The sequence below is a fragment of the Symphalangus syndactylus genome, chromosome 5 (genome assembly GCF_028878055.3).
Source record: "Symphalangus syndactylus isolate Jambi chromosome 5, NHGRI_mSymSyn1-v2.1_pri, whole genome shotgun sequence".
In the NCBI taxonomy this organism is placed as follows: Eukaryota; Metazoa; Chordata; class Mammalia; order Primates; family Hylobatidae; genus Symphalangus; species Symphalangus syndactylus.
The window spans coordinates 93539996-93557563 of NC_072427.2; the positions used below are offsets into that span (position 1 = coordinate 93539996).

General features: G+C 52.7%; 1 protein-coding gene across 1 annotated transcript in view; it reads right to left on the reverse strand.

Annotated features, from left to right (window-relative positions):
* The window catches only part of SIM2 (SIM bHLH transcription factor 2), a 51903-nt gene extending 34727 nt beyond the window's left edge, over nt 1-17176 (reverse strand). The window contains exons 1-3 of the mRNA XM_055279674.2: nt 16370-17176; nt 7018-7100; nt 3635-3724 (exon numbers count right to left, since the gene is read on the reverse strand). Of these exons, the coding sequence (XP_055135649.2) occupies nt 3635-3724; nt 7018-7100; nt 16370-16544 (348 nt within the window). The 5' untranslated portion in view covers nt 16545-17176. The remainder of the gene's footprint in view (nt 1-3634; nt 3725-7017; nt 7101-16369) is intronic.
* Nucleotides 17177-17568: the final 392 nt, after the last annotated feature.

Below are 17568 nucleotides of genomic sequence, written 5' to 3' on the forward strand. Positions count from 1 at the left end.
TGTATACAGCAGCTACACAGGGCTTTTATTTTCCTCCTCCCTAAATAAAAGTAAAATAATTGCATTAACCAAAAAAGCACATGGAACTAAATCATTTAGTAAACATGCATGGAAAAAGATTGCTGCCCCAGGTCTACCTCATCCACGTAGATAGAAACTTGTCTAGATGCTTTGTGTGTGGACACATGTGTGAGTGTGTCCACCAAAGGGCGTTTTCAGGCTGAAAGCCTGCCTCTCTATTGCCTAACGCTTGGACCCTGGGCTGAGGAGACAACTGGCATTTTATGGTTATCTCTGTCATTGTTTTAGTACCAAAGTTTGTCAGTAACAATCACTTGTTTACTAGTGTAAACCAAAAAGTAAACTAAAAGGCTCTGCCATACGAAGTAGATTTATTTCAACACTTGTTCAAATGAGGCTTAATAAAAGACTTGGAATGGGCATGGGCTTATAACCCATAAAGAATCATTTCCATACCCTCAAATAAAGAATTTGGATAGTTATTTAGTAGAGGTTAGACCAAAAACAAAACAAAACAAAAAATCACTTTGCAGTGAATTTCCACACAATTATAGCAGATCTAGGGGCTTACATTCTCTATGATCTTTTAACATAAAGTTTAACGCTGAATCAACATGAAAGACATCTTTACTTAATGAGATAACGTCATTGAAGGTAACTGAAAGTTTTTGGAACACAAACGAGCAGCATGTATGAGCTATTACTACTATCGTTATTCATCAGAAATTCTGTTTAAAAGGTTACTCTGACTACTGGGTAAAATTTTATTAACACTTTTATCTCTCGTGACTTAAAAAATATTTAAGCCCATTTTGATAATGGTCTCATGCTTGATACATTTGCCTGACTTTTAAAAAATAATCTAAAAGGTGCAAAAATGTTTAAAAGACCAGTTGGGTATTTGACATCCTATTCAATACTTTATTTTACTATTTAAGTAAAGAAGACAGAAAAAAATACACATTGTGATTTTGCCTAGATTTCCTTCTATGGAGTTAATCATGAACAGGGGGAAGATTTGAGAGAAAAGTTTGTTGTTGCTTATTTAAGCAGTTCACCGTGGAACGCTCCCTAGACACCGACAAAGAGGGCACATGGGCACTAAAGTGTTTTTGTAGCTGTGGACTGATGCTAACACAGCCCCGCAGAGAAATCAGAAAAAATTAGTTGCTCTATGCAGACGATCAGTTTGACTTATCTTTTTAGAAACTGTCACTTCTACTGGAGAGAAAGAGACAACGTATGTATCTCTACAACTTTCTTAGAAAATGGTAGTGCCTAACCCCTCTCCTCTCTCAAAATTATGATGCAAAGTTTTCCTGCTGCATTATGATCATGAGGAAATAGAGTACTTCAACTTGTGAAGCTGCCTGGATTTCCTTCTGTGGGGCCAATCATGAACAGGAGGCAGATTTGTCACCTATCCAATATTTTGGTCCTTCTTAATTATTGTGTTTATAATCAATCAATTCTATTTTCCACATAAAAAGAGAAAAATAACGCAGAGAGGCTAACTTGGACGGCCTGACTGAATGCACTGTATCTCTTGAGATGTGCACAGTACCTCCTGATGGGCCAGGACATTCCAAATGACGAAGCAGCCCTAATAGGAGCCCCCAAAGGACTCTACTGAAAGCAACTTTGTTCAAATGAAACCGTGGGTATGCCTGGATTTTGTGTTGCTCCCTGTAGTTTGTAAATCACATGAAATAGGCATTTTGATCTGTTTCTCACCACGACCCTTAAAGACAGATAGAGCAGGCATGATTTTATTATTTAAATTACATGGTTCAAGTAGGTTAAAGAACCTGCCCTATCAGACAATAAAAACTGTATAACTGAATGCATTTCCCTTTTTGCTTTGACTGCTAGGGAGCTCAGATCTAAATTTAATATTTGATAACAGTGACTTTGCCTATTTTAAAAGATTTTCAATCAGTCATCTTTAAAAGTGTGTGAAATGTTTTGTGGTGTTTGTGACATTACTGTAAGACTATGAAAGGTTTTCTAAATGATTAAAAAAGGTAAGTAATCGGGCCAAGTCAGAAGTAGAAACTAGTCTGGGTACAACTTAAGGGCCCTGAATAATTCTAAATAGGGCAAGGTAAAAATTCAGAGAATAATAGTAGGTTGGTGCAAAGGTAATTGCGGTCATTGCCATTAAAAGTAATGGAAAGACTACATTTACTTTTGCATCAACCTAATAATTATGGAAAATAGTAAATTTCCTGTTCCCAACGGTAGTTCCCATTCAACAATACACTAATCCCATGAGTCACATAGGCACAAGTGCCAAGCCTTAGTAAACTGTATTTGGGAGACTTGGTTTGATAAAAGCAGAGAAGAGGAAGAGAAAAACTTCCAAATCATTTTAATATGTAATTCATTTTAAAGGGCTTTGCCTGAGAAACACAGAGTTACATAAACCCACTTGGATCTGGATGAGGATATCCATACATCAGAGAGAAGGTTGTAAATAAATAGCAAGTTTATAAAAAAAAGTATTGGCAAAAAAATAAAAGGAATACACCAGATGCAGGTTGCCATATGTGGTCATTTTGTTTTTCAGTGAGCAAACTGAAGCCACATTAATCGGCATGTTTTATTTTGACTTAACTACATTAGGAGGTGGGTGTAATTCAAATGCATTATGGGCCTCTCTGGAACCCATCCACTTTATCTATCATTAATTCTAGTGTGTCTTCAGTCATGGTGAAAAATCACTCTGATAGTACACAATGTGAAGAAATATTTAGTCCCTACATGTAGTTTAAAATGTGACTTTTAAAATCATGATCCGCATTTGTTAAGTCAGGCATGTGAATGGGAATGATCAGTTACACTATCCCCTTTCAGACATTCAACGGGCCCAGGGAGCCCCCAAATCCCCCACCAAACCCTTGGCTTGCCAGGGAGAGACAAAGCTGAGTCCCCCTCTTTCCTCTAAGGAAATGGTGGACCATTTTTAGAAGATGATTCCATCTTTCCAGAAAAATTGGTAATATTCAGATGTTCTAAAGAAACCTTGCTGTTCAAAACAGTAGTAAACTGAGTTTTATGAGTTTCTATCACAAGCATATAAAATGCTTTGCTGAAACGACCACTGAACTGGAAAAAGTCAGGAAAAATGACCCTGAATTCCATGTGAACACTCATAAATCTACCCCTCCCCATTCTCTCTCCCCAAAGAACATTCTGCATAAAATCCATGTTCCACATTAGCTTACCTCTTGCTTTATAGCAACTCACAATACCACGTGCAGACCAGCAAGTGTGGACTGAAACATGTCCCTTTGTGGAGCTCTTTTCAGGGCATCTAGCATTACTACATAAGCAGATAGTCCAGGTATGGGACAGAATCTCGGAACAAGGCTGACGTGGCAAAGACACACTGGTCATGAAACCCCAACGGAAAAAGAAAGTAAAAAAGTAAAACATAAAATGGAGAAGAAAACCCCTGCAGGATGTCCTGAGAAGAGGATTTTGCAATTTGGGGTTATGTTCTTACACAAAAGCAAACACTTAGACTCATTTTCAAGTTGGGTGAGGCTGTCAAAATCTGCTGTCACTTCGTTTAATATTTTGGTTGCACATAAAATTAGGCAATACCCACCTGGGACAAGCCTAAATGGACAGAAGCGGTCTCGGATATATACATGATTTTGCCATCAGATGCTACCACAAAAACAAATCCATCCAAAGTCTGTAAAAGATAAAGTGTCAGAATAAGAGATGATCATTCTACATTAGAGTTAAAGTACAGTCACTGGGATGGAGGGATGCATCAAATATGACCATCAACACATGCTTGCTAAATGCAAAAATGAAGCTCAGGGTTTTAAAAAGGACTGTAGGAAACAGTGCCCAGGGTTTAGTTCCCAGGCCAGGCTCTGAAATGCTTTTAAAGCACTTTAGAAACAATCGTACATCCACATCACAAAAATCATGCAAAACATTTGAGAATTCCTATCAAGCTCAGTTTAAATGTAGTAGCTTTATTGTTTGGGGTTATTTTAGCACTTAGTACAAATCCGGAGTTCTATGGTACTTAGGGGAAAATCTACCACTATATAGACCGTTTTATGTCATAATTGGCAGTCATTTATACCACTAGGACATATGCTTTATTTGCCACAATTTTCTAGTTACCTCTAAGTACCACTCGAATAATAAATTCCGAGCACTACCACTGCCCAGAAAATAAAACAAAATACCTGGTTATTTTACCAGACTATGTCTACAGAATTAATTATTTAGAATTTGCAAGAGATCAAATAACCTTTGCAAAATTCAAGGAGGAAAAGTATCAACTTCTGAAACATGAAAACTACCCAAATGAAATTCTGATTTTTCCTAAGTTGGCTAACCCTCAAAAATAAAGTAAAACTATAAGAGGTAATTAAGACAAATAAAAAGGTAATGATTATATTTATGTGTCAAGGATAAAAAGACTAAATTATTTTTGAAAAAGGAAAATGTATTTTATTTACTCATTCATATTTTAGATCCAGAACCAAAGAAAAGCAATAAAGTTGGTGTAAGACTCATACAACCCATAATGCTGCCCCCATAAAAAATATTCCAAATTAATTTCTGGCCACAAATGCTATTTTTACAGCATGTAATTGAAACCAGATTACCTTTGGTTTTTCTAAGCCACCCCCCCAACCCCTAGAGATGGGGCAGAAAAGAATGTAGTATAAGTGAATCTTGAAAGATATCCTTGGATTCTGCTGTCTCAAATACAATTTGCTGCAAAAAGTCTTTGCCAACTAAATTATCATTACCTTCCCCGATGCTAAGGTTGAAAATCAGCATCTTGATTATAAGCCTAACTTTCAAGTTTCTAACTCAGCTGCAAAATATTTTCCCAACTAAACCTGTGGTGTTCCAAAAATATAAACTATACAGCAATTTCTAAAGTTATAAATGTCTTGGCGCATTTGGCATGCTTGCTTAATTCCAAAATCATTAAAGAGACACATTTAGTGAAAAAGTATCTCACAACCAGCCATATCTGGGATAATGAGGAAAAGAGGAAAATTATCATAATTAAATTCTAAAAGTTGCCAGCAGTAGCTAAAAGAATAATATTCTTAATGGAAAATGTTGGGTATGACTTCGTAGCTTCAAATGGCCTAATTCACTTACATGTATAATAAGTGCAAAGACGTCCGTCCACACACCACTCCGGAATTAATTAAAGAAATGTAGCATAGAGAAGTCTGAGGGTGTTGACTTTGCCAGCCAGGTTTTCATTGAAGTTCCCCAGCACTTAGTTGTCCCTGATATTAGTGTCACTTATAATATGTAGGAGTATGAAACTTGCAACACACCCAGCTCGGAGCTGGAAGTGGAGGAGGGGGAGCAGAGGCCGCCTGGGCAGGGCTCCTAGAGCGCCATTACCCGCCGCGGCCACACCATGCGCTTTATGTTGTAAAAGCTCGGGGTTTCAAATATTCCCCGGGTCTTCTCTAACGCAGGCATGCATTTTAAAAAATAAACCACACTAGGGCACTTGGGGCAAGAGAGTTGTGAAAAGATCTGCTTTTTGGAAATGCAGAGCTAGCGGCTGACTCGCTGACCTAAGTCATGCCGTCCTGCAGCCAACATTTTTATTATTATTATTATTATTATTATTTTAAAGTAAAACACAAAATAGAGGGCGGAAATGCAGAGCAGCTCTTGGTAGGCATTTTTCGATGGCAGAGACAAATGACGGCGGGGGGGAATGAATCGGGTCGTTGATGAGGCTCTGTAAAGGGCATTTGAAAGATCGGGATGTGTCCCCAGCCAGCGCCAACCGCCCACCTGGAAGTGGTGAGCTGTGCTCAGGGCTACCCGGCCGATCTGCAAAGCCCCTCTGCTGCCAGAGAAAAGCCGAGGTCAGGGGCGCGTGCAGCTCCTGCAGGGTGAATGGCCCCGGGCTCGGGGCGCTAAGCACCTGGCTCTAAACCAAGCAAGAGCCCGGAGGCCTCACCAAGTTCTGGTTATCCGGGTGGGCTCTAGAGCTAGGCCAATGGGTTAACTCCTCTCCACCCCTTGCTGTGTGACCTTAGACATGTTATTTAACCTCTCTGTGCCTCAATTTCCTCCTCTAAAAAATGGAGTTAAAAACAGAACCCAGGCAGGACGCGTTGGCTCACGCCTGTAATCCCAACACTTTTGGAGGCTGAGGTGGGCGGATCATCGGAGGTCAAGAATTCGAGACCAGCCTGGGTGAAACCCCGTCTCTACAAAAATACAAAATTTAGCCAGGCATGATGGCGGGTGCCTGCAGTCCTGGCTACTCGGGAGGCTGAAGCGGGAGAATCGCTTGAACCCGGGAGACGGAGGTTGGAGTGAGCCGAGATCGCGCCATTGCACTCCAGCCTGGGCCACAGAGTGAGATTCTGTCTCAAAAACAAACAAACAAACAAAAAACAAAACAAAACAAATAAAAAAACCAGAATCCACTCTAGATGGGAGGGGGACGCAAATAAGGTCCGGAACTGAATGTGGCCTGCAGTAAGCTCTGGACAAGTGTCCCTGTTAATATTCTATTTTTGATGCTGTCTCTCCGTCCTTGCGCCCCCTGCACACACGCAGCGGCCGAATGCTTTAGAGCTCAGAGCGGCCCGATCATTCCTGCTGCTCCGGCCCTAGCGCCTGGCACAGAGCAAGCGCTGGGTGGAAGCTGCCGAGGGAAGTGAGATTGGAAACGACTTGACCACGCTCGGGAGGCGCCCCCGGCCTAGGTCTCAGGTGGCCTGGGGAGTCCTGGGGCCTTCGGCGCGGTGTAGGGGCAGATGTAGGGTTAGGGTAGGGTTGGCCGCAGGCCGCATCCGACATGCTAAGCGTCCATCCCTCCGCAGTGGGGACCACCCCTATCCCCAGCCCCCGGCAGCCTCCGGATCTGTCCGGCGCTCCTGGGGAAGGGGCGCCTGGAGGCTGGGGTGGCGGGGTCGGAAGGGAGCCTGCTGCGGCTGCGCTCCTCCCCTGGCGCGGCCGCTCTACCTGCAGCAAGTGCGATCCCAGCTCCTTGGCGACGCTGTCCATGGGCCCGGCGCGGCTCGGCTGTCCCCATGCGTCTCCTAAACCTGGACGAGGGAAAAACGCAAATTAGTAAACTGCAGCGCCGAGCCCGATGCCTCGGCGCCAGGCAGGTCACGCGGAATCCCTGCACCCTGTCAGCCCTCCCCACGAGTCCCGCGCGCGTCCCCCCGCCGCCTCCCCGGCTCCGCAGCCGCCATCTGTGCTCTCGCCGTCGCCCCTTTGCCCTCGGTTAGAAAGAAAAGGCCGGGGGAGAAATCCCCGCAGCGGCCGGCAGCCCGGGCGCCCGTGCGAGCCTGCCAGGCCCACAGCTCCCGCGGGTCTCCCACGTGCTCATGGCCCTGAAATTGCCGTTTTATTTGAAATGCCACAAAGTAATCTAATCTGCTTTGAAATCGCCATTCTCGTGGCCAAACGGGGATATCGATTTGACCCGTAAATATTTCCCCAAGGACCCTCCTTCCCTCCCTCCTTTCTTTCCCTGCTTCTCTGGCAACTCCTTGTTTTCCCAAAGGCAGACAGGCTGAGACAGAAAGTCCCCGCCGCCCAGGAGGCAGCTCCCCCCGCATAAAAAACCCCCTACGCGCTGCCCCTTGGGCTTCCCAGCTCTCACAGGCGCCCCGCGAGCGCGGTCCTCCTTCCAATCCGAAACCTTCTGCCTGGGAGGGGTTTACCTGGGGGCTCCCCGAGAGCAGACTCCAATCTGCCGGCGGTGAGAGAGGGATGGGCCACAGGCCGGACTGGAAAGGGTCTCTTGTCACATAATTAGGGATCCCCCGACTCCTCCGCTCAGCAGGCCTCCTGCCCTTCCTCGCCACCTCCGCAAAATCTACTAACCAGTGTTGAGCCCCAGGGGAAAGAGGGCCCTGCCTGTCAGGGCTCCCCTCCTGCTACACCCTCGGCCTGACTGCTGCGTCCCGCGAGACCCCAGGCTTCCCCTGCACACCCCAAGGAAGCAGGAAAGCCGGGCGAGGCTGCGACGCTTAGCGCGAGCTGGGACAACCCCCGAGCCCTCCCCGGAATCTTTCCTCCGGGAGCCTGGCCGCAGACCCTCCACTAAGCGCTGTGGCTGGTGGCTGCAGCGCCAGATGGCGAGGGTCGGTGCACAGCCTGCACCCCAACCTCCCCGGAGGACAACGCGCCCGGCGCCTCCCGGCCCACGAGCCTAGCGCCCGACCCCTGGCTGCGACCCCTGAGGGACGAGCTGCGGGAGCTGCTGGCGGGTCCCCTGCCCCAACCCACGATGCCCGCCCCCCACTCCAGGAACTGCGGGCCAGGCCCAGCCCCAGCCCCCCACTGCCGGCCTGCGTGCGGTGCCGCGAGCACCGAACCAGGCAGGAGCCCCCGGGCAGCGCGGGATACGAGGGACGGGGAACCTGACCAGCCATGGAGATCCTGGAGACCGTTCCCGGGGCCGCAAAGCCCTTCCAAGCGGGCAGCCCCGAGTGGGTTCCCGAGGAATCGCCGTGCAGTCACCCGGAGCACGCTGGGTCTCTCAGCCTCCCCGGGAACGCCCTGGGCATCGCGGTCTCTGGAGGCCTCGACCTCTGGAAGCGTAAAATGCACCTCGGCCCAGGGCAGCGGCTTCGCAAACCCTTCCCTATTCGGCAAATAAAAACTTAAAAAAAAAAAAAGTAAAAAAAAAAAAAAAAACTATTCCGCAGTTTAAAAAGGGATGACCTTTAATTTCTCCTCCTGGGCTCAAGGAATTAGGGGCTTATCCTGGCTGAGGAGGTGGCTAATTTCCACATACACGATCCCGGGAATAAAATCACAGCTCATTATTCGGGGGCCCCCAGCCTCCACCACGGGGGCAGTGGTGGCTTTTTAATCTCGGGAAATCGCACTCACCCCACATCACCACCCCGAGATCAGCAGCACTCCCTCTGCTCTCACCAGCAGGTCCTTCCTCCCAGGCCTCGTGGCGGCAGCATTTACAACTGTTTAACCAGCAATGGCAAGAATCAAAATGTGAAGGTCCTGGGATTTGGTGAAGTAAGACTTTACTAAGGACACAGGAATTCTGATTTCCAAAAAGGGACAAACGCACCCTGGCAGCTGTCCTTTTCTCTGCTGCTGGGTCGTTCCTGGGGTTGGGCAGTTGTCCTGGAGCCACCTTTGCCCTGTGCAGTGCTAACGGTGAGCGTGGCCTCTGGGCCCTGGCTTCTTGCAAAGCCCATGGCGGGAAGACTTGGGGAGAAATCTGCACCTACGGAAATGAAACTCCAGACCAGACTCCGCTGCCCGGGATCTCCTGAAAGCCTCCTCAAAGGCCCCGGCTCTACATGCAAAAGTGCATTGGGCACACGGGACAATTTTCTGTATAATTCAAATGCCCGCACACTTCAAGATAACTTGTTCTCTTTTAGATCATTATAGTTTTTCTGTAATTCCTCAAAGCCTCTGCTTTGCCGGCGGAGATTTGGAGCAAACGTCCCTTTCCCACCTGGTGGAAGTGGTCTGGTGCTAGATGTTCCTCCCAAGCACCCCTGCCTCTAGGCCACCCCACCCTGGGGCGGTGGCGCTGCCAGCTGTTCCATTAGAAACCAATGCGGGCGAGGTTTTTTCACTCAGCCCATAAAAATCTACTTTGGTCTAAACGCAGAGACTAAATAAAGATTTGTAACGAAAAGAAAATTGTCTTGGTACTGTAAAGTGATATACACTCCCACGAAAGTGAGGCACTGAGCAGGTGGCCCTTATCTGGACCTAAGGAAAGGCTTTATTTCAAAAATAAGGGGTGAGAATAGTCTGTGCTAGGCGCCTCGGGGTTAGCGGCTCCCAGCACTCACTGCTCTCCTGGAGCACCAGGGGTCCCCAACCCAGCCTGTGGTTTCCTGCCGGAGGGGTGGGGGTGGGGTGGGGGTGAGGGAGGTGAGGTTGGGGCTGGGGGGAGGGGAGCTCCCTGCACCCCTGCAGAGCACTGGAGGACCTGTGGGGACGCTGTGCTGTTGGAAGTCAGGGATGGCCAGGTTGCTGGGACCCCCAGGGAGAAAGGGAGGGAAAAGGAGCCAGCGCCTCATTCCTCCCTGCCCCCCAGCACCTGGGAGTGTGTGCATGTTGGTCCCACAGCCTGTCTTCCGTTCCTCACACTACAGACACTGACTCCAAATGATCCCTCCTCTTCCGAAGCTGGCCCTGGGGGTACTCCAGATGCAGGTCACAGACCATAAACAGCACCACACCAAAAAGACTATTTGGGAGCAAACGGGGAGATAGTTCCTGCATTGTGAGGTGGCCGTCCGCCTTCATGAGGGCACCTAAGGGAGACCTGTAAAGGAGGCAGCCAGCTTCGCGCCTTCCTCTGGGTGGTGACAGGGACTGTGGGTCCAGCCCAGGACACAGGGCCTGGACTGTGGTAGGAACACCAGCTTAGACGATTCTCTCACTGCCCCTCCGGCAACCTCAGGCATCTAAAAACGGTGACAAAGTCTCCTCACAGGGTTCTTGTGAATATCAAATACGGTTAACAACAAGAAGGTGCCGGTCCCTAATCCCAGCCCTCCATGGAAAATCGGACCTAGGAGTGTGGAAAATCCAGAACGGTTTGGGAGCCCCCACCTGGGTGCAGGGGTCTCACCTCCTCCCGACTCCCCCTCCTTGCTTTAAGACGCCAGCTGGGCCCGTCTCCTCGGTCTGATCTCCAGAAGGGCCCGACCTCTAACCTCTATTTCTCACCTTCAAAATGGGATTTTTGTGGGATTAAACGAGCGCGGCCCAGCCCGAAGCCCCGGTGTTTGCCGGGCTGCCATCACTTTGTGCCGCCCTCTCTGGCTTTCCCACCCCTTCCCTGCCTGCTTCCTCTCCTCCCCCGGTTACCACCCGCCCCAGGGGGAGCTGGGGTAGGGGAGGGGAGAGGGGTGTCTCTGGGGAGCGTGACCTCTGGCGCGTTGCCGGCCATCTGAGGACGCAAGGTCTCACTTTCGGATTGCAAACCACTTCAAAGTCAAGAAGGATATGTGCGTGGCGGGAGAGGAGGATGAGGACCGGCTGCCTCTTCCGCTCCCTGCTCCACGCAAGCACATTTTGGGATCCTGGAGCTTTCTGCGCAGGCAGCCTCTACAGCTCCGCCACCCCGGACCTCAGCGTTTACGACCCAGAAGCCGCAGCACGACCCCCTGCAGGGGCGGTGGGCTCAGGGGGCCCCCTTGGGAGCACCAGGCGCGGGGAACCTGTGCCAGGGCGTAAGGAGGGAGTTTGGGGCCAGGTTCTCGCCTCGTTGCTCTAGGACAGCCTATAGCTTGAGCTTCTAAGCCTTCTTTCCCCACAAAAGGATCCCAGTAAATTGTCGCAATTTGGGGCGCCTCTGCACGCTTCAATCCTTCTCCCGCCTCGGGGCCCTCCTATTCTCCCCGGGGTCCCTGAAAAGCCCGTTTCTTGCGCCCTTTTCCAAACTGGGGACCGAGTGAGAAGGGGGTGGTCGTGGGGACGCCCCAAGAAAGCCTCCCGCGGCCGATGGGGAGGGGCAGGGAAGGAGGCTCCTAGCCTGGCGGGGCCTGTCCCCCGCGGGTATCCTACGTATTCTGAGGACAGACAGAAGGCCCGGTGCCCCCACTGCCCGTGCCCAGACCTGGGGAGTTCGGACGCCACCTCAGCAGCTGCTGGCTCCGAGGAGCGCGGCACCTACAGCCGCCCGGAGGCTCCCTTTCCACCCCGGGGTTCAGGGATCCAGGTCCTCCTCTAGCCCCGCGCTGAATCTGCAGCGCGCGCTCCACTTCCTCGCCTGCAACGAAAGCACAGGCCCTGTGTCCGGGTGTCCCCTTTACCACTTCCCGGATTGTCCCCTCTGCGCCTGCGGGCTTTCCCTCCTGGATCCCCAGCTGCAGCCTGGCAGGCTTCAAAGCAGAGATGGGGAAAGGGTTGTAAAAAATCTATGTTGTTGTGTTAAACAGTCGATCTTTAATAAATGTGCACTTTTTCCAGCGGAGGTAGAGAATTGCCTCACATATCTGACGCCCTGACGGGTATAGGGGTGAGTTTCTCCTCACCCAACTCTCCAAATCAAGTCGCTTTGATTCCGGGAAACAATTTCTAAGATAGCCTGGCTTCTCGTGGCGTGCTCAGGTGGAAGTGGTGTTGGGGGCACCTGCAGCTGAATTTAAACCCAAAGGCACCCAGGCACTGGAAGAGTTCAGACTTTGAACCCCACCTCTTTTTGTGTGGGCGAATGAGAGTTTCTGGAGTAGCAATTCATTCTCCCTCTTTCACCCACACCCATCTTGGGTCTTTTGGGTTGGGGAAAGGGAGATGGGGAGACTCAACCTTGGTTTCCAACTTCACTACTGAGCTGGGTCCTGGGACCAGTCTGTTGTTCCAGGTTTGCAGTGGCACTGCTGAGTCTGGTGCTGGAGGCCCTGCCTCTGACCTCTGATGGGGAGAGGCTGACCTGCGTCCTGCTGCCTGTAGTCAGAGCAGCTATGGCCAGGGAGCAACCAGAGCTGGCCTGCCAGGATGCTTTCGCAGTTTCCAAAGCCCCTATCTCCAGAACGGAGGGCCACACTTTGGGGAGGGCCGGCTGACCATCAGGCCTCAGTGCTGCCTCAGCCCCGAGATTATCTTAATCACCCTCCAAGACTCATCAGGTTTTCAATTTCGAGCCCATGTCCAAAGTCAGCCTTGCTCTCCCGTCCTCTTCCCAGCCCTATCTACCTCCAATTTATTAGTTCACTGTCGAAGGGGAGAAAAGGTGGTCACCCAGAAAGCAGGGGTCTTCAAAGTCCAGGCAGGGAGTCCTCCATCCCTGCCATTCAAGACTCCTTTGAGCCAGGGAATATGGGGAGCTCACAGGAAGGGGTGAGTGGCGTAGGAACAACACTTACGATTCCCCCCTCACTGCACAGTTTTTACTTGTGGGACCTCACCCTTCATCACAGCAATCCTGTGCATTGCTAATGGGCCCATTTTACAGACAAGGAGACCAAGGCTGAGTAGCGCAGCATGACAATGGGGCCTCAAACCTGGCTGTAAATGTTGAAAGCATCCCCAAGGCCTTGAACTGGCTACCAAGTGGGGTGCTTACCCTGGTTCTGGTGATCTCCCTCTGCCTTACACACAGGGACCCCTCTGAGTTCCTCTTTCTGTCTTAACAACTGAGGAGATCTATGTTAAAAGGAACAGAGGCTGGCAGCCTTCTGGGTGCAGTGGAGTAAGAACATGCCCCACAGGACCGCAGTGGCAGCAACTGGCCTTGGGAAAGTCCTGTGTCATGTCTGGCCTTAATTTCCCCATGTATGAAGGGTTAATCTGGTGATCCTCATAGTTCCTTAGGACTATGCTATTCTTTTTTTTTTTTGTTTTCTCCCAGGGTCCTAAGCTGGTCTCTAGATTCTTTACCCCAGCAATCCACTTGCTTTGAGACAAGACCGCCCTTGGCGGATCAATACCTCATGGTATTTTTCACTTTGCAGCTGAGAGCCTGAGGCGATCTGAGAGCCCCTGCCACAGCCCGGGACCACCCTGGCCCTAAAACCTCCCTAGGGCCACCACTCTGACCCTGGCAGCTCAGACAGATCCTATTCCAACCCCGCAGCCATATCCTCCCTTGCAGACCCAGGTTCCCTGAGAAGAGGTTAAATCAATCAAGATGCCACTCCACTGCCACTCTTTGGAGCTACTGGAAGGGTGACCAGTTTGCATAAATGGACTCCAGTTTGCATAATGGAGGTCTTTCTAAACGCATCTTCTTCCTCCGCCCCAAGCTCCCAGCTTCCCTACTCCTCAGCCCCAGACTGACTGAGGGCCAAGGCCCAGGAGCAGCTGTCCTGACGAATTCCAAGGATATGTGTCCACCCGCTCCAGGTCTACCCCTACCCCAGGCATTGCACGAATGGGGGAGGGAGGGACTAAGCCACTGCTCCCTTCCTTTCCGAGGGAGACCGAACAGGTTCAGGGCTCTTTCCAAAACTCTAGGGGCAAACAGCTCCCTTCCAGAGTGCCAACTTCCAGGGTCACCCCCAAAAGACACACAGGAAGCCCCTCAACAGCTCCCAAACCTGCCACCAGTGTAAGATGCTCAAGGCCTGACCCCCAGAAGGACCACCCCCGCCCAAACTCAGGGCCCTGCAATTCTGAGCCCAAATGCCTGGAGACTTGCTTTTCAGAGCCAGAACGCACAGACCCGGTTTAAAGGTGGCTAAGCGGTACACTCACCACTTCGCAGCTTTTAACAGGCTCTCCTGGAAATCCCTCAAACAGCGAACAGCTTTTGAGCAGCCGTGTTTTCTCAGCCCTCCCTTACTAATTTCTGGCTTAACTGAAATCATTGACCACAAATCATTTAATCTTTGGATTGTTTCTTCGAAGGCTTTTTCTATTTCCAAAGGTGGCAGAAGGCAGTGAGCGCCCTCTTGTCCGGATTCCACACCTGCTTTGTTGCATGCGGTTAAGAAACCGCTCATCCCAGCAAACCAGTTACCACCACGCCTCCCCGGAAGGAGACTCATAAAACCGAATTTTCTTTTAATTTCCCCTGAAACATCAACCGGAGTGGAATCATCCCTAGTTCTCTGCCAACGGGTCACCCTTGAGCAGACAAGTAGCGACCACCTTGGGCAACAGCTCTCAGCTGGAGGGGCTGGGACTGGGGTATCTTTGCCACGTTCTGAGTAGGAAAAGGAGGAACCTGCGCTGGGCTGAAGGACCGCTGCGCCCGAGAGGAGAGCGCCCCGCGGCCGCGCGGTAGGGCCGGGTGGCACAGGAGAGGCCAAGGGTCCCCTTCCAGCCCCCTCCGCTGCCGGGTGCTCCCGGGTCAGCCCGCGCCTGGCTCCTGGGCCGGGGAGCCGCGGGGCTGGAGGCCGCGCTTGCAGACCGGCCTTCTGCGCTCCACCAGGGAGGCGCCGAGAAGCGCAGCTCCAGACCCAGCGACCAGCACAAATAACAGGCTTGGCAGCGGCGAATGCAAAAGGTCGAGCTTTCCGATTTCGAGTAGTGCTTGGTGGGGATGGCGCTATGGAGGCGCCCTGCGGCCTAGGGACACCTGTCCTCCTGTTCTTCACCGACTGTCCGGCGCCTTGCGGCGGAAGTTGTCTCCCTATCCCGGCACTGGCTCCCGGGGCTCCAGAGGCCGGCGCAGCCCTCCCAGCTCCTGGGCCCAGAGGACCCATCAGACCCCTGAGCAGCGCGCCTCCCAGCAAAGAGTCAAATCCTTCGGGCTAGGCCGCAGCGACCCCGCTGGAAGACGCGGCCCGGAACGCTTGGGACGCCAAAAACTAACGTTGTGGTGACCAGGCCTTCCTGAGACCTGCTGCTTGGAGGTGCCTGGCCGGGTAGCCACTGTCACCAGCGGCAGCCGGCGTGGGCGGCGGGGCAGCCCACCCAGCGCGCCACCATTTCTTCCTGTTGCGAGTCTTCGGGACCGCGTGTCCCAGCGCCCCTGGCTCACTGGCACATTTTCAATCCTGAAAAGAACGTCAGCGCTCAGCTCTGTCTGCCATTTTCGAATTAATCGGCCCCCTCTCTTTCAACCGGATCTCAGCTCACCAACCGGGTAGGGGGGCGGGTCTCTCCTGCCCTGACTTCCCGCACCCCAGCCTCACGAGAGGGCCCGGCTCAGCACAAGTGTTCGCTCTGTGGCCTCAGCCTGCAGTGCCTGGGCCTCACCGTGATCCCCACTGACTCGCAGCGCCTGAAGCTGACCCTCCTTCACCTTCTCCAGGAAGAGAAAAAAAGAGGGAGGAATGAAGGAAAAATAAAGGGAATTGCAGAAAGAAAAGAAGGAAGGGAAGGAGGGATAAAGAAAGGAAGGGATGGGGAAAGAAAGAAAGCAAAACAAAACCTGGTGAACTTCCAAAGAAAGGAAGGAAGGCAGAAACGGAAAGAAAACAAACCAATGCATTAGCAAAGGAAGGAAGGAGGGAGGGAGCGAAGGAAGGAAGGAAGGGGAGAATGAAAGAAAGAGGAAGAAAGAAAGAGAAAGAGAAAGAAAGAAAGAAAGAAAAAGAGAGAGAGAGAAAGAAAAAAATCCAAACCAAACCAGAATGCATTGGCGAAGGAAGGAAGGAGGAAAGGGAGAAAGCAGAAAACCAGAAAGAACTCGCTGGCCGTCAGGGCCGGGGGACTGCCTGCCCCTGGAACAATTCGTAATTCGCCCTCACCCAGCCCTGGCCAGGAGAGGGTTTGGTCGCCTGGGCCGCCAAGGCCCTGGCCCCTCGCCCCAAGCCAGCGCCGAAGCCGAAGACCCTCACGCAACCTCCCTCAGATGCCCCAGCTCTGGACGCCAGGCCGCGGCAACCCCTCTGGGCGGGCTGGCTTGCGCTTCCCGCCTGGGCCGAGGCCGCCGGGCTCCCCAGCGTCCCCGGCCGCCCACCTGAGGCCTCACCTTCGGGGAAGACGGCGCGCATCTTCAGGTAGCTTGTGGTGAGGCGGATGATGGACGCTTTGTCCAGCTGCGAGGTGATGGCCGACGGCAGCGGGAGCAGCTTGGCCAGCTCGTAAAACTCGCCATTTTCCTTCTCCCTCCTGGTCTTGGCCGCATTCTTGGACTTCTCCTTCATCGCGCCTCGGCTCCGGGCATATTAGACACGGCCGTGCTCCAGGCCCGCGGAGCCCCACTCGGGCTGCGGCGGCGGGGATGGGGAAGGGGGAGCCGGGAGCCAGGTGAGTCCGCGGAGTGGGCCGCGGGCAGGTGCGGGGTCCTCCCGGGGTTCCGAGACGCCTCCCCGCAGCCGCCGGGCCTGAGCTCCGAGCAACCCGGCGGCGCCGCCCGCCGCTGCCCGGGGCGCAGCCTCCTCCGGGCTGGACCGTCCTGCAGCAACCGGAGCCCCGTTCCTGCTCGCTCCTGTTTCCTCCCTCCTGCCTCTCCTGCCTCGGCCTTCCTGGGGGCGTGGGGGCAGCCGGCGCCGAGGCGGAGGCGCTGCTTACTCCTTCGCCGAGTGTTCGAACCCGCTGCGGCAAGGCCCCTCCGGACCGGAGGGCGGCATGGGCGGCGGTGGCCGCGGAGCCATGGAGTAGGATCCCAGCGGAGGGGAGCGAGCCGGAGGCGGCTGGGGCCTGGCCCTGGCCGGGGAGCGCTCTCCTGCCCTTCCTAGCGGCTCCCTGTGCCTGCAGACGCAGCGCCGGAGCCCGCCATCTGTGGCTAGGCGCAGCACCTCCGCTGTCCACGTGCGGCCGAGCCGCGTTTGTTTATGGCGGACCCGCCTTCGGGCGGAGCACTGGCCGCCTGGGTCCCGGAGGGGGGGCGGGAGGGGGGAGGGACCGCGGCGGGGGCGGGGGCGGCGAATCTTGCCTCCGACCCCGCCGCGGCCCTAGAGTCACAGGCGCGCCTCCGCGTCGCTGCCTCCAGGGACTCTCCCGGGAGAGACCCGAGCGCTCCCGGGTTCGGGGAAGTCGCGGTGAGTGCACACGGCGCGCCGCGGAGACCAGCTCCTGAGCGCCGGTCGCCGGACCCCGGAGCTAGGATGGGCGGCGGGGAGGGCGAGGGAAGGAGGGGTGCCAAGGCCGCCCCTGTGGCTCTCGGGCAGGTCACCAAAAGGCGCGGCCGAGAGGAGGCGGCGCGACTCGTTGGCCAGGCGCCCTGCC